The sequence below is a fragment of the Vigna unguiculata genome, chromosome 10 (genome assembly GCF_037176805.1).
Source record: "Vigna unguiculata cultivar grain cowpea cultivar isolate G323 ecotype 2 chromosome 10, ASM3717680v1, whole genome shotgun sequence".
In the NCBI taxonomy this organism is placed as follows: Eukaryota; Viridiplantae; Streptophyta; class Magnoliopsida; order Fabales; family Fabaceae; genus Vigna; species Vigna unguiculata.
Window position 1 is genome coordinate 43,344,167 of NC_140801.1, and position 25,046 is coordinate 43,369,212.

Here is a 25,046-nt window from a genome sequence, read left to right on the forward strand (position 1 = left end):
AGGGATTTAAACATTCATATAAATTACTTTATATCTTAGAAGACTATATAGAGGGGCGTGAACATCCAATTTTTTTTTTTATATATGTGAATATGTAAATTAGTGGCGTAAATATTTTTTTTAATTTTAGTATATTTTATATATTTGGTATCTTTAAAATTTTTACAAATCTATTGTAGTATCTCAAAATATTTTTTAAAAATCCAGTTGACAAATGTAATTTTAAATTTGTTTTTTTAATACATCAATATCAGCTTGAAGATGTTCAACCATAATATAGGAGGACAGAAAGTTATAATCAATTACGTATTAAAAGTTGTATTGATTTTATTTTAGTTTATCTAAACCTTTTAGATTTTTATTATCTTTTGTTTGTCTATCATAATTTTAAATGAAGTTGTTCGAATATTTATATTTTTAAATCTTTTATATTTTTACTATATAAATATATTGAAATTTAGTCTATAAATCTTACATATGGTCATTTTTTTTTTCATTATCAATAAGTATCATATCGAACATGAAGACCAATATCCCTCAAAAGTTTGTAAACATTAAATAGGTGGACATTTTTTTCTAACTTTTAATTTTTTTTTCATACTAAAAAATAAGGGATTGAACTCTAACCATAATGGTAAAGTGACGTAAAGACTCGTTTTCTGCCTTAATATAAGTGTATGATCATTAATTACAATGATAACTATATTTAATGTATGTTAGACTTTAATTTATTTAATTATGTGTTTGAAATTTTGTGAGTAGTGGTAGATATTATTTGAGGGTGAGAATACCAGTTATGGACGGTATGATTATTAAATGGAACTGGACTTGGTTTGGACTTTAATAGAAAAGAGATAGGATGATGAGAAGGGTGAGGTTTATTAAAAAGTTGGGCTGCAAATAGGAATTCACCAAAGAACATGGCAAATCCATAACTCTTCATTTTTTTTCCCTTAACTCTTCTACTTTCTCTCAAAATCCATATACCCAAATTTCCTCCCCTGGCTTTGAGAAGATTTCATTCCTTTCTCTAGCTCCTATAAGAGCACAAGAACATACTTTTGATGAAACTGGGCAAACTTCTTTTTTTATTTCCTTCCCAAAAATTTCAATTTCATTCTTTTATTTGGATTCATGTATGTAATAATTATATATATATATATATATATATATATATATATATTTATTGTGGATATTATTTATTTATTTATTTATTTTATTTAAGATAACCAAAAGAAACATGAGTTTCCTATTAATTTCACAAGACTTTATTTTCATGTCGAAAATATTCTCTTAAAATGTCAATTCAGTATATTGTCTAAAATAGGAGCAATTACACTAAAGTTTATGTACACGTAAAATATTATACCTAACATGTTATAACTACGATCTTTTAGACCGGCTCATTTAATGTTTTCTTGTGACTTTAGTATTTTTCTTTTATTACAACTCGCATTGTATGGTAGGAAATTAGTATTGTAATTATCCTTCAAGAAAATTGAAACAATGACCAAGTCATAAGTTATGGACAAAAAGAAACTTCACACTATGACTAATCCGCAGCTCCCATTCCACCATAACCAAATATGTTCTTCACTCCTAAGCAAATCATGAGATCGCAAAAGAGAGATAATCTCCTATACAAGTTTCTATTACAAATTCTATACTACAAAAAAATGTTGGAAGTCCACGTTGAAAGATAAGTCCAATTCATAATATTTAAGTAGGTACAAACCTCGCTTTACAAGAATATTGAATTAGGTGTAAAGTTTACATTGATCAAAGATAAAGTCAATTCACAATATTTAAATAGATGCAAATCTCACATTGCAAGTTGATTTTGTAAGATTGAATTAGGTTTAAAGTTCACTTCATAATATGATATCAGATTCATGAGTTAGAGTCAACATGAGAGTGGGTTGAAAGTCTCACATTAACTAGAAATAAGGCCAATTCATAATATATAAATGGATGCAAACCATATCTTATAAGCCGCTTTTGTAAGATTAGAAGCATGTAAAGAACATAACAATTACTATGTTGCAACTCCGTTGGAGAACCCTTTTCTATTTATGTGCATCATATAAAGAGAACATAAGCTAATTTTTCACTTAAGAATTATGATATTGTGAGACAAAAATAAAATTGGACTAGATTTTGTGGATCTTCTTCACCAACGAATTCAATAGGACAAACACTCACAACCTAGGCAAGAGTGACAATTCACTTCCCTTTCCATCTTTAATAATCACAATCACAAATCCTAATTTCATAGTGGCTAGTTGGACACATATCAAAGATTTTGCTCCTAAGACAATAAAATTTAAGTTTAATCCAATCTTATAAAACCAATTTAGCAAGGTGAAAAGAGCGTGAAAATTGAAAAGAGTGTGATAAAGGATGACGATAAGTTTAACAAACTCGATCTAATACCATATTAAAAAATGATTTTGATACTATCTTATGGTAGTGAAGTTTAAATTAACTTAATCTTAAAAAATTGGTTAATAAGGTAAAATTTATCCCAACTTAAATATTGTAAATTAATTTTATTTATAATCGACATAAAATCTTAAACATAGTACATGCTTAGCTGGAAAATTGAAGGTTACTCGTTTCCAAAATCTTGGACAGTCCGATGATTCTCAAGTTGGATGTCACATAGTATCTTAGTATTTACAAAGAAACAATTCAAATAAAAGGATGATGATAAGGACATGAACGAAAACAAGAGACAATTTCTAATGGGGTTTCCTTTTACACAACATTCTGGTTGGTGTTTCACTGTTCAAAATGTTCAATTCTGCTACATATTCAGTTTGTGGTGATGTGAACTGATAAAGCACAAATGCATCCTTTGCATCATAAAGGACGAAGAGTAAATGATAGTTCTACTAATTTCAAGAATTAAGATTCAAACAATTCTCTATTTTTGTATTCACATGAGCATATCATAATGATCCCACATCATTAGATTCTCAAGAGAGCAAGAAAAACCACGCAAGTTATCTCATTCTTTAAGAAAATTACAAAAATATTTTATACAAAAAGTGAATAGGCAAGTAAATTGAGAAAATATGAAATTATAAAGAGATAAAGAGAACTTAATTAACAAACAGTAAACAACGATACCAACTATCCAATTATTGCCATAAAATTGGCTTATTATTGATGTCTTTCTTTTTCTCAAGATCTTGAGTACCTTCTAACATATGGTATGACTCATCTATGTCAATGCCTCAATGGGGATTTTACAGTTTGAAGAGAAAGTGTAGAGAATATATTCATTTATTATCTAAAGATAATATCTGAAAGTTCTCATTGTAATTCATAATTCAACAACATATGCGGTATGCCATGAATCATATAGGACTTGTTTATGTACTATTTTTGGATGTCAGAGATCAGAAGTGATAAGTAAGTTGATATTATATTCAAGAGATTAATCTTTTTGGTCTTTTAACTTTTTTTTCCGTGAAGGAGGGAGTTGGTCGATCTTTAAAATTTTAATCTAATTTATTTTTTCAACTTTAGAAATATATAGATTTAATTTTTTTAACGTCAAATAAATTTAACAAAAGTTGGTTAGAATAACTAAATTAAATCAAAATTTCAAAAATAAATTAATTCTCATTTTGACCGAAAAAAAAACATACTTAATCACGGAAAGTGATCTTAAGAGCATATTTTATCTTCAATATGATGTTGTAAAATAAAGAACAGTAATACCGGTTTATAAAGTTCATGTAAAGTAAAAGTGAATGAGTATTTAAATATAGCATTAATTAACATCATAAGTTGGAAAAGGCATCACGTGAGAAACGACCAAAAAAGCAGTCATCACTTCACTTTGAAATTGTGATAACCATGAAAGAAAGTTAAGTTTGCATTGAGAGTGTAAACAAGGAAAAAAAAAATGTTCATAACCCTTCAACTAGACTCAACTCATAGAATCATTATAGCTTTGAAACTCTCATATCTGCTATTTCTCCTTTCTTCAATTCCTAATGCCTTAGGCTACACTAGCAGAGCTCACATCTTCATTTATGCTGGGTGCTCTCAAGAAAAATACCAACCAAACACACCCTTTGAAGCGAACCTCAATTCCTTCTTGTCTTCAGTTTCTGGTTCATCTTCTGAGAATTCCTACAACAGCTTTGCTATTGGAAATGGAAGCTCATCACCAGCAGAGGGATCCATATACGGGTTATACCAGTGCAGGAGTGATTTGAGGCCAAATGAATGCTCAAAATGTGTTAAAAGTTGTGTTGACCAGATAGGGTTGGTGTGTCCCTTGGCACTAGGGGCATCTCTGCAACTTGAAGGGTGTTATATCAGATATGAGCATGGTGATTTCCTTGGAAAACCTGACACGAGCCTTTGGTACAAGAAGTGTAGTAAAGCGGTGACAAGTGATGCTGAGTTCTTGAGGCGTAGGGATGATGTTCTTTCTGATTTGCAAGCAGTGAATGGATTTGGAGTGAGTAGTTCTGGTTTTGTTGAAGGGTTTGCACTGTGTTTGGGAGATTTGAGTGTGGCTGATTGCTCCTCGTGCCTTCAAGCAGCAGTGGGAAAGCTTAGGAGCATTTGTGGTTCAGCAGCATCAGCTGATGTGTTCTTGGCTCAATGTTATGCTCGCTACTGGGAAGCTGGCTACTATGATCAAGCAGGTTCGTTTCATTTCTTATATTCTTATGTTTTCATTTCAAAATAGGACAATATTTTTATGCAGAAAAGTGTTTTATGCTTGATATTGGAAAATGCACACTGCAATTCCTGTGTTCTTTAACTTTTATTACTTTTGGTTAAATCTATGAAAACACTTGTTATGTTATTCTCTATCTGTGCTTGTTAGAGTATCGGTTCACTAGAGAACCTTACATTTCTTCCTATACCTTCTTCTTTTTTCTTTCTAGTGTCATAGTTTGACAGAAAGCTGAGTTTGTGTATTAATTAAAGATGAGATGACATGGAATCCAATGACAAAAATCTTTTGATCTCAAATACGTTTTAAAGTTTTACACTCCTTACTTCTCATTTTATTATATCTATGATGTAATATTCTCTAAAACATTAAAAAATAATAAATACATTAGTGAATAGACAGTTTTAATTAAAGTATTCTTACATATAATGATTTGTAATTATTGCACATTTAAATAATAGTTATGACATATCTTTTAATAAACTCGCGTAATGCACCCATAATTGTAGAATTTCTCCCATGTATTCAGCTCATAGCATAAAAGGATTTAATTTATTGTAAATATTTATTTGGGATGATATTGAAATAAAACTATACTATTACTTTGCAAATATAAATGAAAGTGAATTTGAAAAATTATAAAAAAAAAAAATATAAACACACATAGACTGAATAGAGGGAGTATACACACCTCCCTTCTCATACATAAGAAGAAAAAAACATTGAATTCACGTATGTTAAAGAAAAGGGTTAAATATGTTTTTGGTCCCTTAACTTTCAGTGAATTTTGGAATTAGTCCATTTTGAAACTTTGAACCAATTTAGTCCTTCATCTTTTGAAATACGTGGATTTAGTCCTTTTAATCCAATTTTGTTAAGTTTATTTGACATTTCAAGCGCGTTTCACAATAGTATTTGACTTAACATTAAAGCAAAAATGTGTCAAATAGTATAAACAAATGAAATAGAATTCTAACATGTGTACGAAACATCAAATAAACCTAACAAAATTTGATTAAAAGGACTAAATCCACGTATTCCGAAAGATTAAGGACTAAATTGGTCCAAAGTTTCAAAATGGACTAATTCCAAAATTCACTAAAAGTTAAGGGACCAAAAACATATTTAACCCAAAAATAAATATTGTAATAGTGTAACTTTAGAGTATTTTAGAAAGAAAGAAATTTAAGAAAAATATTTAAGGAAAAATGTGATTTTTTTCTTATAAATGAAAAAAAAGGATGTGATAATTTTGAAAAATCTTCATGCATAGTTACCAATGATTTTGATTATTGTTTTGGTGCAACTTTATGTTTTTGTGTAGAATCTTCTAATGAGGATGACCAAGTGGGAAAATCAGTTGCCATTATGGTGGGAGTGCTTGCTGGTTTAGCCATTATTGTTGTCCTTCTCTCAATCTGCAGAAGAGCATTTGGTATATCACTTTAATTTCTTAATCTTCTATAATGCTTATAATAATGAAGCTTTCATTTTTTTTTTCATTATAAATTTTCTGTAGAAATATAACTAGAGAAGGATTCAATTAAAAAATAAATATAAGCTGAAAAATCTAATTAAAAAACTATCAAATAATGTAGGTTTTAGAGTAACTTCTTCAAAAATTGAATATTCCAGATATGTTCAATATTTTATAGGCTAATAAACACATATTTTCTTAACAATATTGCAGGTTAAAAAAATGTGGAGATGAGAATTCAGAAAGGAAGAAGGGGTGTAATCATTTCAAAATGTATGCAAATGGTTGATTAAAATTATTTTATGGAAGTGCTTTTTCCACTTTTGTGTTATTGTTATTAATAAATTAGGTTTTTTTTTTTCTTCTTTTATAAGGTGGATGTAATCTTCTGGTTCATAAAGTGGATCTCTCATCACCTTCAAGAAAAGGCTGCAAAATCACTTGATCTTGTGATCTCAGAACAAAATGGGATCATTCTCTTTGATAAAATAAACTTATTTATTGCTTTACTGCTATAGTGTGCATTTATTTCTTAATTGTTAATCAAATGTTCTTCTTAAGAGGGAAATGTAGATTTTGTTTGTTTTTTCAATTAACTTCCCTATAAAAGAGGGAAAAACTCCTCACAAATAGGAAAGGTCAAATTGTTGCACTATTATGTGTTATAATAGTATTATTTAAGTATTTCAGATATTTTTTGTTCGTTGATTTATTTTTAGTAAATGTAAACTTTTAGTTTTTATTTTTTTGTAATTGTGCAATTTTACTTTCGTGTTCACTACAATTTATTATGTGATATTGGCTTAAAGAGGTAATAAGTTTGAGATATAGAATTGTTGGTAAGTTTGAGATTGATTTTAGTTGAAATTGTTACACCTAGATATGTAATTGCCAAACGTTTTTATTATTTAAATTTTTTTTCACTTTTAATTCTAAGATTTATTTCAAATTTTAATAATAGATTTAAATAGGCTAATTTTAATTATATAATTTATTGACGTTTTAAAAATAATATATTCAAATAAGTTGTTAGTCAAACCTAATACGTTTTTTACTCAAACTTAACCTTTATAATAAAAAGTTCCTTTATAATAAAAAGTTTCATCTTTAATGAGATTTTGATGATCTAATTGCATTCTCAAAAGATAATAAATATTCGTGTATTAAATTATAAAATAATAAAATAGAGATTAGAGAAAAAAAACACATTTCAATATCCAATTATAATAAATTATTCTAAATCAAGTATGTATATTAAGAAATTCTTCTTAACATGTTTTTTATTGGGTAGTGATACTCGTTCATAACAAAATCTTAGACAGCACAATAAATATTTTATTTTGAAAGGCAATAATTCCTCCTAAATTATATTAATTACAGAATACATTATTTTTGACTCTTTGACATAAAATTTATGGTATAAAACATTTAACATGAATAAAATATAAATTTTCTTATTTTTCTTTTTATTTATATAATTTTTTATCATTTATTATTGTTTGTATTCATATATATATATATATATATATATATATATATATATATATATATATATATATATATATAATTTAAAGTTAATTATTATATCTAAAAAAGTTATAACTTTTAACTACAAAAAATATAAATATTTTCATTATTATTGCTTTTATACCCAACTCTAACTTTAATTTAAAATTTAAAATATAAGTAATTTGATAGATGAATGAATATTAATAATGTAGACAAAAATTTTAAAATAACATAATCCACTTGTAATAAGGTATTTCAAATCAAGAATGTATTAAGAAAATATTATTAGTGTAAAATCCTAGAAAATAGTGTTTTAAAAAGAGTGAGACTCGATTATTTTAATATTAAAATGTTTTAGTATAGATAGAATTGTTATAAATGAGTTTTATTATCTTAAAACACACCATGTCTCTATAAATCACTTTTCTAGAGTTTTTTGACTTCTCCTTAACCCTGTGTTTGGATAAAGCATTTCAACAATATTGAAATGTATTGTATTTGAATTTCTTGCAATTAATTTCCCTTCATTTTCTAAATTACTTGTTTGGATAAAGAAATTAAAATACCTTACATTTCAATTTCTTGTTTGGATAAAATAATTGAATTTCTTGTAAGATAAAATTTCATTTTAAAAATGTTTATTTTAGGTTTAATTATGTTTTGAGTTCATGAAAAATTTGGAAACGGGCTCGACGACCTAGATGGGTCAGGACGACCAGACGACTCAATCGGGCCGAGAAATCCAAACAGGCTAGGTTGGGTCAGCTTAACGATCTAGACAAGCCTGATCAGCCCGACAGCCTATACGGGCTTGTCATGCCCGTCAAGTTCGTCGACCCAACCCGTCTAAGTCGTCGACCCGGCTTGGACCCACTAGATCGTCGGGCTCGCCCGAGCCATCTGGATTGTCGGGCTTGTTTGTGTCATCGGGCACACCGGGTAAGTCTGTGTCATTGGGTCGACCCGACCTAGCAAGGTTGTCGGGCTAGTCAGTATCGCTCGGGTCATCGGACCGGTTGGGCACATCTAGGTTGTCGGGTCAGTCAGGCCGGACTAGGTCATCGGGTAAGTTAGGCTTGTCGGGTCAACTGTTTGGTCGGGTCGTTGGGCCTACTTGACACGTCTAGGTTGTTAGGCTCGCCAAACCCATGTGGGTTGCCAGGATCGCCCATCCTGCTTGGGCCATTAGACCCGCTGACTTGTTTGAGTTGTCAAGCCCGCCTAACCCGTATGTGTCACCAGGTCACCCCGATCGATTTGATACGTTTGGAGTGTCTGGCCAGCCCAGCCTGTCATGGTTGTGGGTTTGCTGGGTCCGTTTGGGGTTGAGTCCAGTGTGTGAGGTTGAGAGAGAAGAATTTCAAATTCTATCTTTTTTAAGGGTATTTGAATTCATTCTAATTTACCTAATTGAAATACTTCAAAAAAATGCATGCATTTTAAATGTTTTTTAATTTCTCTATCCAAACAAAGCATTTCATTACAAAGAATTTCAAATTCTCCAAATAAATGAATCACCCTCTTGAATTGCCTAATCCAAACATACTATAAAGGTTATCCTCCTTTGTTTGCCTGATCGAAGACCTCATGAGATCATAAGAGTGATCCTCACGATGAGCTCTTCAATTTGGACCGATCAGTTACTTCGTTCGCTTAAGTTAACTTTTAGCCATTTTTCTTAGTATTCTTTTGTTTTTGTTACATGTGAGGCTTTTCTTCTTGCATGTGAGGTTTTCATCTTCTATATGAGTCTTTGATGATCAATGATCATAATCATAACTGTATGTCCTAATTGTTCTTTCCTGTGATGTTTCTATGTGTATCTAGAGCATCATGTGAAGTTAGAAATTTTTTGGTGTTCTTATAGTTGTTTGGGCTTGTGAAGCCACTTTGTCAGATTAAGGAAGCTAGGTTTCTGTTGAATTGATCATCTTGATAGGTAATTGTGACGTGGTGTGTTGAATTGATGAGTTGTATGTTGAACTGTTTGATATTTGATTTGTGTTTGGTATTGATTTGGGGAAAAGTTTGGATATTTGTTTTGAGTGATTGGGTATTTTTGAACTCTCTAAAACCATTTAGAATAAAAAACACTAAAAGGAAAGGTGTCCAATTAGTCAATTACACATGATCAATTTTCCCCCAGATTGTTGTTTCTGATACACCGCTAGGCATGGTTACAATGTCGTCGGGTGCTAGGCCACTAACTTGGTGTCGTTTGGCACTAGAAGTCAGTGGGTTCTAGGGGCTAGGCATCATATGCTACTTTTTCAACGCTCGGCATGACCTTGTTTTTCTAGTCTTCGTCCTCCAGGTAAAATGAAGATTCTCGCTTTGTTAATTGTTTGATCGAGTTGAAATTTTGACAGCTGATCTGAAACACATGATTCTTCACTTTGACCAGTGGGATCTTTGTTTTGAAGTTTGTGGTTATAAAAATGATTTTCACCATTTTGATGTACTATATGTGTAGCGCCATTTGCCTTGTTTTTCCTCTTTCTCATGTTTGGCATTTTTGAATGTTCTATGATTAATGCTAAGCATGCTTTATTGCTTTTATTATTATAATTTAAGTGAAAATGTTATTGAGGGTATATAAGATGATGTCAACACCCAATTTTATCCGGGTTATAATATTTTTTTTTCATCTTATTTTACTTTTTTTTTTATTTTTTTATTTTTATTATTATTCTATTTTTATTTTATTTTATTTTTTATTTTTTGTTTTAATCTTATTTTATTTAATTTTATTTTTTACAATTTTCTTTATTTTCCTTTTTTTACTTTTTAATATTTAAGAAAAAAATGAAATGAAAAAAAAAGAGAGAAGACCAAGAGGTTAACGTAAGGTCTCTGATGACTAGCTGGCCATGGTCATGATGGCTGAAGAAGGAAGGAGCAGGAAGCAACATGCTTTCAGCCTTATCCCACGTCTCGAGGTGGGAAAGGAACTGAGCAGAGGCACAACAAATATCATCAGAGTCCCTTCATTCATGGATTCACCTTCTTCACTCAAGGGGGCTATTTCTTATTCTGTTCTCGGCAAGATGAAAAACAACACCTTCACCCTCTTGATTCCAACTAAAACACCATAACCCATTATTCCTCTGGATTCACTCAACAAATTCACCTGCTCTCAATCCCTCCATTATCACCTTTATCTTGAACCTACACATAATAACACCCCTTTATTTCCTGCACGCACCCCACATGTTACTTCGTACACCTCCCACATGTGATACTCATGCACCCCATATCTTTGTCTATTGTTTTTGGGCTTGTTGTTGTGTTTTCTGTGTGCACCCCCACTAATCATTCATGTACCCATATTTTATTTTCCACTTTTTTTCTTCTTAAATAATTTCATCCTTTTATTTATTTATTTATTATTTATCTAAAAAAAAATATATTTGAAAATTATCAAAATTACAAAAATAGGAAATCTAAAAATTCTCTTTAACTTTATTGTGTCTGTCCGGTCGCTCGCACCGCGTGACACTCATTTTCAAAATATCAAAAATATTTTCTTTCTTTTTTAGTGTCTGTCCGACTGTTCCCGTCGTGTGACACATTTTTAGATAATTCAAAAATACAAAAAAATATAAAATTTTAAAAAATACAAAATATCAACATTTTCCAACAATTTTTTTTAAGAACTACGTGATCCTTGATTCTCTATTTTGAGATACGTAGGAGCAAGGTCAGTCCTTGTCAGGTTCACCTCTAAAAAAACAAATCATTTTCTTTGTTTTCCATATATCTTTTAAAGAATTACGTAACCCTGATTTCTCATTTTTTAATGAGAATACGTAGGACCAAGTCAATCTTTGTCGGGCCCTAAAAATTTAAAAAATATTTTTGTTTCTTTTCAGCATTTTTTGTCTTATTATTTTTGGGGAAAAATAACATTTTGAAAACCACATTGACTTTGCATTTTTAATTAAGGGTACCGCCTTTGGGCGGGCGCTGTAGGGTGCTGACACCTTCCCTACGCGTAACCGACTCCCAGATCTAAAATCTGGTTTTTCGCAGACTTGTCTTCTTTTTATGGTTTTCCATAGTTTTCCAAAAATAACTATGGTGGCGACTCCAATCTCTTTTTAAACCCGTTTTATATTTCGGTTCGTCTTCCCGTCGCGATTCCAGTTGTGACAGATGATAATTGGTATGAAATGTTCTGTGAGCATGTGAAGCTATGATGTTTAAGGAATTTCAAGGAGAGTTTCCTGGTAGTGATAACTATAGTGGTCATGTTAGTGTATGCCTTGATATGGGAGAATGATTGGGAAAGAGGTATTATGAACTCTAATAATCATTCATATTCAAGTAGAGTAGAATGAGTTATGTGGTGAGAGTAACAAGATATCTTAGTCTTGAGACATATTGGGCCCTAAGCATGAACGAGATTAACCTTGTGTGTGGTGGGTGATGACCCCTTGTGGTTAGACTCTGCAGAGTTTAGCAACCATCACAGGTGCACACCTCTTGTGTACCCTATATCAAAGGTATGAATCCAAATAATTAAGTTTAGTGTTAACTCCTTGGTTGATTATAGACATGGATATGTTTTATACCATGTTGTAGGTTTTTTACATGATTTAAATATATGTGTGAATAATTCTTTTGTACATTAGCTTACCCTTTGTGTGTTTTGTGTCTTTTTTTGTTGCTCGTCTCTTCTTTTGCTATAATCACCTATTTGGTAGAAGCAGATGAAGTTGCGGGTTTAGAGACACATGAAGGATGAGGAGCCATAAGTTATGATAATGGAAGGTTTCAAAGAGTTGTAGAATGTGGTTAGTTGGTGTATAGAGTTTTGTTGGTTTTTAGTTGGTTTGTATAAATGATACATTTTTATAGTGCTATCTTTTGTAAGACTGTATTGATATACTTTGTATACTGAATTACCTATTTTGAATATTGTAATGAAACATCTTATTTTATTAGTTTTAAAATGTTAAAATTGGATGTCATACTTAGCATGTTGTTTAATTGAGAATTGATACTCATTCATAACAAGTCTTAGATATGGAATTGATTTTAGTTGGAATTTTACACCTAAATATGGAATTGTTAAACATTTTCATTATTTAAATGTATTTTCACTTTTAATTCTAATATTCATTTAAAAACTTTAATAATAGATTTAAATAGGTTGATTTTTAATTATATAATGTATTGATGTTTTAAAGTAATATATTCATATAGGTTGCTTGTCAAACCAAAATGTTTTTAGGCTCAAACATAACCTTTATAGTAAAAAGACCCACCTTTAATGGAATTTTGATGGTCTAATCTTTTTGCACTCAAGGGATAACAAATATTCGTGTATTAAATTACAAAAAGAAAATTATAGCAAAGAAACATGTTTCAATATCAAAAGGATACATCTAGGATCGAATTATAGAAGGGGCATGATAGTCATGGTTTCTGAAATTTTTTAAATTAAATGTAACATATATTGTGAATTAAAAAAAAATTAATTATGTATTTTTTTTATTTTTTTATAATATATAATAAATAATAAAATATAAAATCAAATATAATAAAAAATAAAATAGTTATTAAAATATTTTTATTTTCTCTTCCATTGTCTTGTTTTAATTTTTCATTTATTCTCTTTCATTTTTTAAGCAAAAAAGATTATTGTTTTTTGTCTAACTTGATAGTAAAATCTTAGTTTAATAATTAACATTATTTTTTATCTGATAAGTTTTAAGTATATTATTTTTAGGTTTAATTATGTCTTTAGTCTACATTTTCGTAGCAAAATCTTAATTTAGTCCCTCTATTTTTTTTATCTCAATTTTGTTCATGTTTTGGAAAATTAAATCCCAATTTAGTCATTTTCGTTAGGGGTACAATAACAACATTAAACGGGGTGCCACGTGTCAGTTCCTGAATTTTTTGAATTTTTTATAAAAAAAAATAAAAAGTTTGTCACGTGTTAAGCTGTTGTCATGCCACGTGGGAATGACAGAATGATGTGACAGTAATAATACCACGTGTCAGTATTATGTCAAGTGTCATTTCTTCATTCTCAATTTGGTCCATGTATTCTAATTTTTGTCTCAATTTAGTCCATATTTTTGTAAAAAGAGTGCAATTTCACCCCTCTTCATATTGAAACAAAAATTAATTTTTATATAAATGTTATACAAATATTTTTATTCAAATTGATATTTTTATTATATATTTTTAACATAACTAAGTTTATTTAAATTTGTGTTTCACATTCAACTTTACTTAAAATTGTTATCAAATTTCAAATTTATATGTTTTTGATTGTTACATGAACTAGTTAAAATTATTTTTGAATTTTTTATAATTGTTATTTTTACACCAATTCAAACATTTGTGTACAAATTATTGAACTTTACACATTTTAAAAATATACAATTATTTGAAATATAAATTCAAATAAACAAAAATATTAAAGTATGATGTAATAAAATATCAATATAATTTATGATTTTTTTTCTATTAACATTATTTTCTATTAACAACTTTAAAACAATTTTAGATAAAGTTCAATGTAAAATATTAATTAAATAAACTTAATTTTGTTAAAAATATTTACTTAAAATATCAATTTTGATAGAAATATTTGTGTACATTTATATAGAAATTAAATTTGATTTCAATTTGGAGAAGGACAAAATTGTTCAATTTTTACAAAAATTGGGACTAAATTGAGACAAAAATTAAAATAAAGGGACCGAATTGAGAGAGTGGAAATGAAACCTGACATATAAGTGACACGTGTCATTGTCACTATCACATCACTCTGTCACTGCCATGTGGCACGATGAAAACTTGACACGTGACAAATTTTTTTTATTTTTTTAAAAAAGTTCAAAAAATAATAAAAAATTAAAAATAAAAAAATAAAAAAAAGTCAAAAAATCCAGGAGTTGACACGTGGAACTCCCTATACCACTAACGGAAGGAACCAAATTGAGACAAAAAAAAAATAGAGGGACCAAATTGAGATTTTGCTACGAAAATGGGGACCAAAGACATAATTAAACCTTATTTATGAATATAAAGAAAAATGTAATGCATTATGTCTTTTTCAAAACCAGTTTTTAATTGTGATCAAATATGATAAAATATTTTTTAGTCTTAAACATAATTTTTAAAAAACAAATGTATATTGTGAAATAAAATGGAAAATAATTTTTTTTATGATAATATGCTCATTTTCATTGAAAAAAAAAATAACTGAAAGTTGTAGGAAAGTTTGAAGTATATATAAATTTTAAGTATATTATTTTTGTTTCTCAAAATTATTTGTGAAGATCCATCAGAGGATATATAGGAGGAGTTTACACAATTCAACACTTAAAATTAAGATAGTTTTATGTGAAAAAAAATAATATATAAAAATATTAAAAATAAGTAAAAATAATTAATATGTATTTTAAAATCTATTTAATTTAATTTAATGAAATTTAAATTTATATTTCTTCAAAATTAAATACACCATTTAAACAAAATTACTTAATAAAAAATAAATAACTAAAATTGTGATAAGAAAAAATGTAGTTTGTGGACATCAAACAAGATAAACATGACTTCATAGAGGTAATAAAAACTTGTGTGACAATAGTAAGAAAAGACATTTTTCAAATAAATGAAACTAAGGACATGATAAAATAGTAAATATAAATTTGTGAAATTATGTAGTAAATTATATAAGTGTTTAAGTAATTTAAAACAAAGACAAAAATGAGGACCGAGACAGTTATAAGAATGGAAATAAAGATGGAAACACACGTTTGTCTTTATTTACATTTTTATACCCAATTTAAAAAACCAAATATCATTTGCTTTTATTCTCACATAGTTAACGAACTTTCCATCAAAATCATAACAAATTTGAACAAGATGAACAAATTTATTTACAATCACAATATTGAAGGCCTAATTGTTATTAAATTATTTTATGACATCTAATAAAAGCAATCAGTTGCTTCATTTTACGAAAATAGCTATAATTATATACTTTTACTCTTTTTTATTTTCATATAATAGTAAGTATATATATGAAAAATATATAAAAATTAAATGAAGAGTAACTATAGTTGAAAAAAAATCGATATTTTATTGAACTTTAAAATCTAAATATTAAAAAGGAAAAAAAGTATTAAATAATTTTCCATCATCAATCAATTATTAACATTGGCGTTTAAATTTTACATGAATTACATAACATATTAATTAATTAATTAATTTTAGTTTCATTATTTGAAAATATATCATATAAAAATACATATTACACATAATTTTAAATACATAATTAAATTTAGCAACATTTACACAATTTATGTAAAGTAATAACGACATGTACAAACTAATATAAATATAAAAGATTGTAGTATATTAAAAAGAAGAGATGTATGAAAAGTAAAAGAAACACAAACATTTATTTAATCATTGAGGTATAATACCATAGATCGCAAGAAAATTAAAGTACAGAATTAAAGGTGATAAGATAAAAAATTAAAATTAAATCAGGGACATTTAGGTTTTCCTTCTTTGGTTTTCCGGTTGTTATAACATGGACATTCTTCCTTGTTACCAAATGTTCCTGATGGAACACACAAACACTTGTCACAACACAAGTTACAATAGAATAAACATGCTTTCCTTGCATGAGCCTTTGAACAACGATAGTCACATGCTTCAGGACACTCTGAAATAATACATGTAACAAATTACGACAATATACATCAAATTAAATTTTAAAAAATATATAGAATACAAATGTTTAACAAACACAATTAAAATTATTCAAAATTTGTAAAAAACTTAAAATTTAATTAAGCCATATATGTTTCAAAGATTGAACTAAAATTAATACCTTGAATTGTAAGAGATCCTTCACCACCACCCTAAAAATATGTAAAAGAAAAAAAGAATTAGATTTGAAGAATGCAATTGAAACTATGATATACTTAGCGTCTTAAGCTTTTTCAAATGAATCTAAATAAATAAGAAGAAATGTAAATAATAAAGATGTAAGGAAAAAATTGTAGGAGAGAAGAGACGCACATAAACAAGTTGAGTTACAAAAGCCATGAGAAAGATGAGAAGAAATGCACACACAAACTTAGTCATGACTATTACTTTCTCTATAATATTTCTTGTTTTTGGAATGGAGCAAAGATTGAATGTGTAAAAAAGCTAAGGAAGTGAAGGATTTATATATAGATAAAAAAAATCATTGAGTAATTCAATTTGATTTAAGAATTATGATTTCTTTCCATTGAGAGTTATGAGTGTATGTATACACGTATGTACATGTTGATGAGTGTTATTTGCAATATGTTGTATCTTTGATATATTAATAAATAATTGCAATTTATCCTTGTCATTTATAGTTTAGAATCATCTCATTTAAGGTTGAATTTGATTTTATTGCATCAACTAGAACTCTGCTTAAAACAATTTCAACTAAGTATTTTGATCAAAGACTTTGAAAGACTAATAAAATAGTTTGGATTAACACCCAAATAAAAAAAGAACTAAGTATTTTATTTTTTAACTTAGAAACAATCACATATAATTGACCATGTGTAACATCCCATTTTAATAGCTCAACACAACTAAAATAAAAAAATTCATTCAGAATAGTCAAGAAACATATAAACCTATGTATATCGTAAATTAGAACAGTCTTACAAGATAAGACTATATTCATATCACTTATAAACATTCTCAAGCTACTAAGCTGGAATCCTATTACATACTATACCCAACATGATCTAAAGCCGCTCGTCGCCAGACAACTGACTCCTTAACATCAAGAGGTGCCTCTACACCTGTATCTCCATCTGCTCACACCAATAAGGTAATCATTGCAAAAGAATAACACAACACATATAAACAACAAACAAAAGAGGGGGTAAACTAGTTTATAAAAGAAATAATCATATAACAGTTAAACTTATCACATAATAAAATATCACATTTCAAACATTCAGAAAAATACTAAACATACAATTACAAACTCTCTAGACTCAATTGTCTGGATCTATGCATTGTTAAGATTTCGGGGGATATGTACGTAGTATGTGATAAGTCGATGTATAGAGGTTTGTTGGTTTGTATACATGATATATTTTTGGCTTAAATACCTTTTTGGTCCTCATTTTCGTAGTATTTGTTGCCGATGGTCCTTATTTTGACAGAATGTTTAAAATAGTCCTCATTTTGAACGAATGTTTAAAATGGTTCTCATTTTCGCAATTCGTGTTTTATTTGATCCTTTTCTGTAATGTCGTTTAAATCATTAACGGAACATTGTACAGGTGGCACGGTTTGTATTATGGTGTGTTACGTGTACTGTACAGGTGTGGTAATTAAATATTTGGTGATAAATAAGTGAGCTAGGATTTTGGTAAGGAATATTTGGGCAGTTGGTGAGTTTTGACAATCTTGTTCCTCTATTCCCAATTGGTGTTGCTGCAATCTTCTTCTTCCTGCAATCCTATTATATAAGTATGTTACGGTCCCAATCTTCTTCCTTTACCTCTAGTTATAATCGTTGGAGGCAATCGTGTTGTATCACTTCGTGCACTGTTGGTGGTTCAACGAGAAATGAATTAACCCCGATTTGTAGCTGCGGAGAGATGGCAGCTTTGAGGATGGCAAGAACTCAAAAGAATATTGGTAGAAAATTTTTGGGTACAATTTGTTTTTATTTTTGTGTTAATAATAAATTGGTTTTAATTTTTGGTTTATTGATTTACAGAGTGGTGGTTCCAATAATGTGGGCTGCAACTTTTTCAAATGTTGGTGTTGATTAGAAGGATTTCATCATCATGACACCAATGAGGCAGATTAATGATTTGGAGAAGTCATTGAAGGTTGCTGAGAAGAGGCTGTAATTAGTAATAGGGTTCACTTGTGTTGTTATTGTATTATTCGTACTGTTATTGTGTAATATTTTAAAGTCCAATCTGTTTTGTACTATTGTTAAATGAAGAAATGAATTAGTTTGATTATGTTGATATTAGTCCCAACATGTTCAAAATGACATCTTAATCTGAGCATTGAAGAAAGTGATATTGATCTAAGCTTGAGAAAAATTAAATTGATCTAAGTCTAGAAGAAGTTAAATTCATAACGTTAATTCATCCTCATCAAATTGCAGTACATCAATGTTTGGCAAAAGTGAAATTGAACGAAGTTTAAGGAAAGTCAAAATGCAGTACATCAATAATGAATTCTACATCAGAAATTCCAAAAAATAACTAAGACGTTTGTAGCTGCCATCATGGCCTCCTCCTAATATGTAATTTCATCATAAACTGCTGAGATGGTTATTCTGGTGTTGGTAGTGGTGCTGCTTGACTGTCCACTTCATTCCTTGGTGGTTGAGTTGTTTGAGTTTCAGTAGTTGGTGCATTCTCAGCAGTTTCAGCAGTTGGTGCATTCTTAGCAGTTGGTGCATTCTCAACACTTTGGGCATCTGGTGCAGTCTCAGCAGGTGTTGTAGTCTGCTCATCCACAGGCTTATCTGGGCAATTGTTCTTGTTATGTCCAATCTGACAGCATATGCTAAATTTTTTTCTATGACTTCCTTTGTTGATTTGTGTGTTATCCTCTCTCAACTCCTACTCTTCCAACCTTCTTTTTTTCTTGGGTCTTCTGGTTAGATCCTCTTATAATGGGATTGTAAGAAGAAGAAGATTGTAGCAACACCAATTGGGAATGGAGGAACAAGATTGTCAAAACTCACCAACTGCCCAAACATTCCTTACCAAAACCCTTGCTCACTTATTTATCCCTAAATATCTAATTATCACACCTGTACAGTACACGTAACACACCCTAATACAAACCGTGCCACCTGTACAATGCTCTATTAATGATTTAAACGGCGTTACAGAAAAGGACCAAATAAAACACGAATTGCGAAAATGAGGACCATTTTAAACATTCGGTAAAAATGAGGACCATTTTAAACATTCTGTCAAAATGAGGACCATCCACAACAAACACTACGAAAATGAGGACCAAAAAGGTATTTAAGCCTATATTTTTATAGTCCTATCTTCGATAAAACTGTATTAATATACTTTAAACACTGCATTACCTGTTTTAAATATTACAATGAAGTATTCAATTTATTAGTTTTAAGATGTTAAAATGGAATATTACACTTAACAAGTTGTTTAATTGAGTATTGATACTCATTCATAAGAAATCTTGGATATGGAGTTGATTTTAGTTGGAATTATTACACCTATATATGAAATTGTTAGACGTTTTCATTATTTAAACATATTTTCACTTTAATTCTAAGATTTATAAAAAAACTTTAATAATAGATTTAAATATGTCGATTTTTAATTATATAATTGATTGATGATTTAAAAGTAATATATTCAAATAAGTTGCTCGTCAAACCTAAAACGTTTTTTAGGCTCAAACTTAACCTTTATAATAAGAGCCATCTTTAATGAGATTTTGATGGTCTAATATATTTGCACTCTGAAAGGATAATAGTAATTCGTGTATAAAGTTATAGCAAAGAAACACGTTTCAATATCAAAAGGATATATCCAGAGCCAAATTATAGAAGGGGCAAGATAGCCATGGTTCCTGAAATTTTTTAAGTTAAATGTAGCATATATTAAAAATATTGAAAATTAATGAAAAAATTTAATTAAGTATTTTTTTACTTTATTTTATAAAATATAACATTCAATGTTAATAAATAATCAAATATAATAAAAAATAAAATAATTATTAAAAATATTTTTTATTTTCCCTCTATTGTCTTGCTTTAATTTTTCATTTATTATCTTTCATTCTTGAAAAAAAAGATATTTTTTTTTGTTTGACTGAATATTAGTTTATTAATTAATTTTAATTTTTATCTCATAATTCTTTTGTATATTATTTTTATGAATATAAAACTAAGTAATGCATTATGTGTTTATTTTAAAACCAATTTTTAATTGTGATAGAATATGATTAAATATTCTTTTAGTCTTAAACAATTTAAAAAAAAAAACAAAGGTATATTGTGAAATAAAATGAAAAAAGAATTTCTTTACAATTGTATGATTATTTTCATGAAAAAAATAAATAGTTAAAAATTTTAGTTATAATTCAATAATTGATGAGTTAAAGAATTTGAAGGAACCAGATAATCCTTTATACATGTATTCATTTTGATTTTATTACTGAAATTTATTAAATATATAAATTTTGAGTATATTATTTTTGTTTCTCACAATTATTGGTGAAGATTTCACAATTAGTGTGATGTAGGAGTTTACACAATTGAACAATTAAAACTAAGATATGTGAAAAAATAATATAAAAAAGGTTTAATTATGCCTTTGGTCCCCAATTTGGAGTCAAAATCTTAAAATGGTATCTAAAATTTTAAAAGTCTCAAATTGGTCCCCTTTTTTGTTAAAACGTCTCACGTTTGCTCTTTCTGTTAAGTCAAGGTTGACGCCGTTAGAGGGAGTGCCACGTGTCAGTTCCTCGATTTTTTGAATTTTTTTTTGAATTTTTTAAAAAAATCAAAAAATTGCCACGTGTCAAGTTGTCATCGTGCCACGTGGCAGTGACAGAGTGATGTGGTAGTGACAGTGACACGTGTCAGTATTATGTCAGGTGTCATTTTCTTAGTCTCAATTTGGTCCCTTTATTTTAATTTGTCTCAATTTTGTCTCAATTTAGTCTTTATTTTTGTAAAAATTAGCAATTTTGTCCCTCTCCAAATTGAAATCAAATTTAATTTCTACATGAATGTACATAAATATTTCCATCAAAATTGATATTTCAAGTAAATATTTTTAACCAAATTAAGTTCATTTAATTAATATTTTACATTGAACTTTATTTAAAATTGTTTTAAAGTTGTTAATAGAAAATAATGTTAATAGAAAAAAATTCATAAATTAACTAGTTCATGTAACAATAAAACACATATAAATTTAAAATTTGAAAACAATTTTAAGTAAAGTTGAATGTGAAACACAATTTTAATTAAACTTAGTTATGTTAAAAATATATAATAAAAATATCAATTTGAATAAAAATATCAAATTTAATCAAAATATTTGTATAACATTTATATAAAATTAATTTTTGTTTCAATTTGGAGAGGGACAAAATTGCTAATTTTTACAAAAATTGGGACTAAATTGAGACAAATTAAAATAAAGGGACCAAATTTGAGACTAAGGAAATGACATCTGGCATAATACTGACACGTGTCACTGTCACCGTCACATCACTCTGTCACTGCCACGTGACACGATTAGGGATGGCAACGGGGCGGGGACGGGTTTCATTATCCCATACCCATCCCCGTAAAAAATATTCATCCCCATCCCCATCCCCGTAAAAAAAATTCATCCCCATCCCCGTCCCCATACTCAAACCCAACGGGTATCAACGTTTTATCCCATCCCTATCCCCACCAGGTAACGGGTATAATCTCGTACCCATACCCATTTTCTAACTACTCCAATATAAATTTTAATTAATTTTTATAAAATAATAAAAAATTACGGTAAAAGAAATATAATATTATCAAATATTAAATATTAAGAGGATGATTGTATCCTCGATATCAAATACTTTGAAATAAATTATAATTGTTTACATTTTAGATTGGAATACCAAATAAAATTTCATGAGAACTAAAATATTTATTAAATTTGCAAACTGCAAACATTAATGAAACCTAGTTGATAAAATTTAAAAATATTTTTAAGAAAATGTAAAGGAAAACAAATATTCAAATTAAAATATATTTTAAATGTTTGTTTACTTCAATTTTTTAAATTCTAATGAATCTCTTTTTTTATACACTAATAAAAATGATAATACATCACTTAATCAAAATGACGCAAATAACAAATAATAAACATAATAAAAAAATTAACATGGATATTGTATCTTTTGAACTCTAATATATGTTGCATGATGATAAAAAAAATATTTATTACAATTACATTAAATTTTGATATTGTAGTAAATAAAAGTTATTTATACAATTATAGTGAAAAATTACAATATGATTGATATAATGAGTTAGAAAATAAAAAATAATTAGATAAAATATACTGAAATAGTATTCTACATGATGAAAATAAACAACAAATAAAAATATTAAAAAATTAACAAATGTATGTCTTAGAAACTATTGAAAGAAATCGCACAAAGGAAAACAAATGTATAATTAAAGGTATGATAAGATGAAAAATACCTTAGACATCTAAGAACACTTTTCAAATATCAACATATATACTCAATGGTTGAAAAATAATTGTTTTAGCGAAACAAAAGAGGTTTTCAAATGAAAGAAAAATTAATAAAAATAAGTATTTTTTTTTATATTACCTAGTAAATGAAAGGTTTATGCTATTAAACACTTCAATTGAGAGTATTAAACATACTGATGTGAAAGGAAAATATACAATAAATAAAAATATTAAAAAAATAATAGAAATATTCAAATATGAGACATAAATTTTTTTTAATTGACATACATCATTTTAACATAATTACATAAATGTTATGATAGGATGAAAAATATATTGGAGATACGAATGAGTTTCATGACAAACCAAATAATTAGAAGAAATAAAAAATTGAATATATACACACACACACACACACACACACACACACACACACACACACATATATATATATATATATATATATAAATATATAGTGTTACTTAATTAATTGTGAATATTTTAATAATTTAAATGATGATGAAGATATGGCGGGGACGGGTATTATGGCGAGGATATGTACATCCCCATAACCATCCCCATACCCAATTGAAAAAGTCGGGGATTTCCCATACCCAGTCAATGCGAAGATTCCCCGTCAAAACGGGGACGAGTTCGGACAATACCCACAGGTACGCGTTTATTTGCCATCTCTAGGCACGATGACAGTTTGACACGTGACAATTTTTTGATTTTTTTTAAAAAATTCAAAAATAAAAAAAAATAAAAAAAAATTCAAAAAAACAATAATAAAAAAATTCAATAAATCGAGGAACTGACACGTGGCACTCCCTCTAACGGCGTAAACCTTGACTTAACAGAAAGGACAAATGTGAGACGTTTTAACAAAAGAGGGAATCAATTTGAGACTTTTAAAAATTTGGGTACCATTTTGAAATTTTGACTCCAAAATGGAGACCAAAGGCATAATTAAACCTAAAAAAAATAATAAAAATGGGAAGAAAATAATTTATATTTTAAAATATATTTAAAAGTTAAATTTCTTCAAAATAAAATACACCATTTAAATAAAATTACTTAATAAAAAATAAATAATTAAGATTGTTATAAGAAAGAGTGTAGTTTGTGGACACTAAACAAGTTGAACATGAGTTAAGAAAGATAATAAAAACTTGTGTGACAATAGTAAGAAAAGAGATTTTTTGAAATAAAATGAAACTAAGAAGGACATGATAAAATAGAAAAATAAGTTTGTTAAATTATATAAGAATGTTAATAATTTAACATAAAGACAAAAATGAGAACAAAAACATTTAAAAAAATGAAAATAAAGATGGAAACATGATATATATATATATATATATATATATATATATATATATATATATATATATATATATATATATATATATATATATTCGTCTTTATTTATATTTTCATACCCAATAGAAAATATCATTTGCTCTTATTCTCATCTAGTTAACGAACTTTCCGTCAAAATCATAATAAATTTGAACAGCATGAACAAATTTATTTACCATCACCATATTGAAACCCTAATAGCTATTAAAATATTTTATGAAATCTAAGAAGTTGCTTCATTTTATGAAAATACCTATAATTCTTTACTTTCACTCCTTTTATTTTCATATAATAGTAAGTATACATATGAAATATAATTAAAAATGAAATGAAGAGTAATTATAATTGAAAAAAAAATCGATCTTTTATTAGACTTGAAAATCGGACTATTAAAAAGGGAAGAAAGTATTAAATAATTTTTCATTCATAATCATTTAGTGCTTTACATTATCAATCAATTATTATCTTAACATTGGCGTTTAAATTTTACAAGAATTACATAACATCTTAATTAATTAATTTTAGTTTCATTGAAAATATGTCATATGAAAATACATATTAAAAATAATTTTAAATACATAATTAAATTTTGCACCATTTACATAATTTATGTAAAGTAATATTGACATGAATAGACTAATATAAATATAAAAGATTATAGTACATTATAAAGAAGAGATGTATGAAAAGTAAAAGAAGCACAACCATTTATTTAATTATTGAGGTACAATACCATAGATATCAAGAAAAT

General features: G+C 27.9%; 2 protein-coding genes across 2 annotated transcripts; one reads left to right on the forward strand and one right to left on the reverse strand.

The window, feature by feature from the left end:
* Window positions 1-3,838: 3,838 nt before the first annotated feature.
* On the forward strand, window positions 3,839-6,930 carry LOC114166560 (plasmodesmata-located protein 8-like). The gene is made up of 4 exons (XM_028051309.2): window positions 3,839-4,670; window positions 6,030-6,140; window positions 6,396-6,455; window positions 6,557-6,930. The coding sequence occupies exons 1-3, from the start codon at window positions 3,917-3,919 to the stop codon at window positions 6,398-6,400; spliced, it is 870 nt and encodes a 289-aa protein (XP_027907110.2). The 5' UTR covers window positions 3,839-3,916; the 3' UTR covers window positions 6,401-6,455; window positions 6,557-6,930.
* Window positions 6,931-16,184: 9,254 nt separating this feature from the next.
* On the reverse strand, window positions 16,185-16,814 carry LOC114165992 (gibberellin-regulated protein 12-like). Its single transcript, XM_028050640.2, has 3 exons — window positions 16,749-16,814; window positions 16,558-16,588; window positions 16,185-16,389 (listed from the first exon to the last, which is right to left on the reverse strand). The coding sequence occupies exons 1-3, from the start codon at window positions 16,812-16,814 to the stop codon at window positions 16,208-16,210; spliced, it is 279 nt and encodes a 92-aa protein (XP_027906441.2). The 3' UTR covers window positions 16,185-16,207.
* Between the last annotated feature and the right edge of the window lie 8,232 nt (window positions 16,815-25,046).

Coding starts and splice junctions, on each gene's coding strand:
- LOC114165992 (XM_028050640.2), bottom strand. CDS start 16,814: ATGACTAAGTTTGTGTGTGCATTTCTTCTCATCTTTCTCATGGCTTTT. Junction 16,589..16,748: donor TTGTAACTCAACTTGTTTAT/GTGCGTCTCTTC, acceptor ACATATTTTTAG/GGTGGTGGTGAAGGATCTCT. Junction 16,390..16,557: donor AGGATCTCTTACAATTCAAG/GTATTAATTTTA, acceptor GTATTATTTCAG/AGTGTCCTGAAGCATGTGAC.
- LOC114166560 (XM_028051309.2), top strand. CDS start 3,917: ATGTTCATAACCCTTCAACTAGACTCAACTCATAGAATCATTATAGCT. Junction 4,671..6,029: donor TGGCTACTATGATCAAGCAG/GTTCGTTTCATT, acceptor GTTTTTGTGTAG/AATCTTCTAATGAGGATGAC.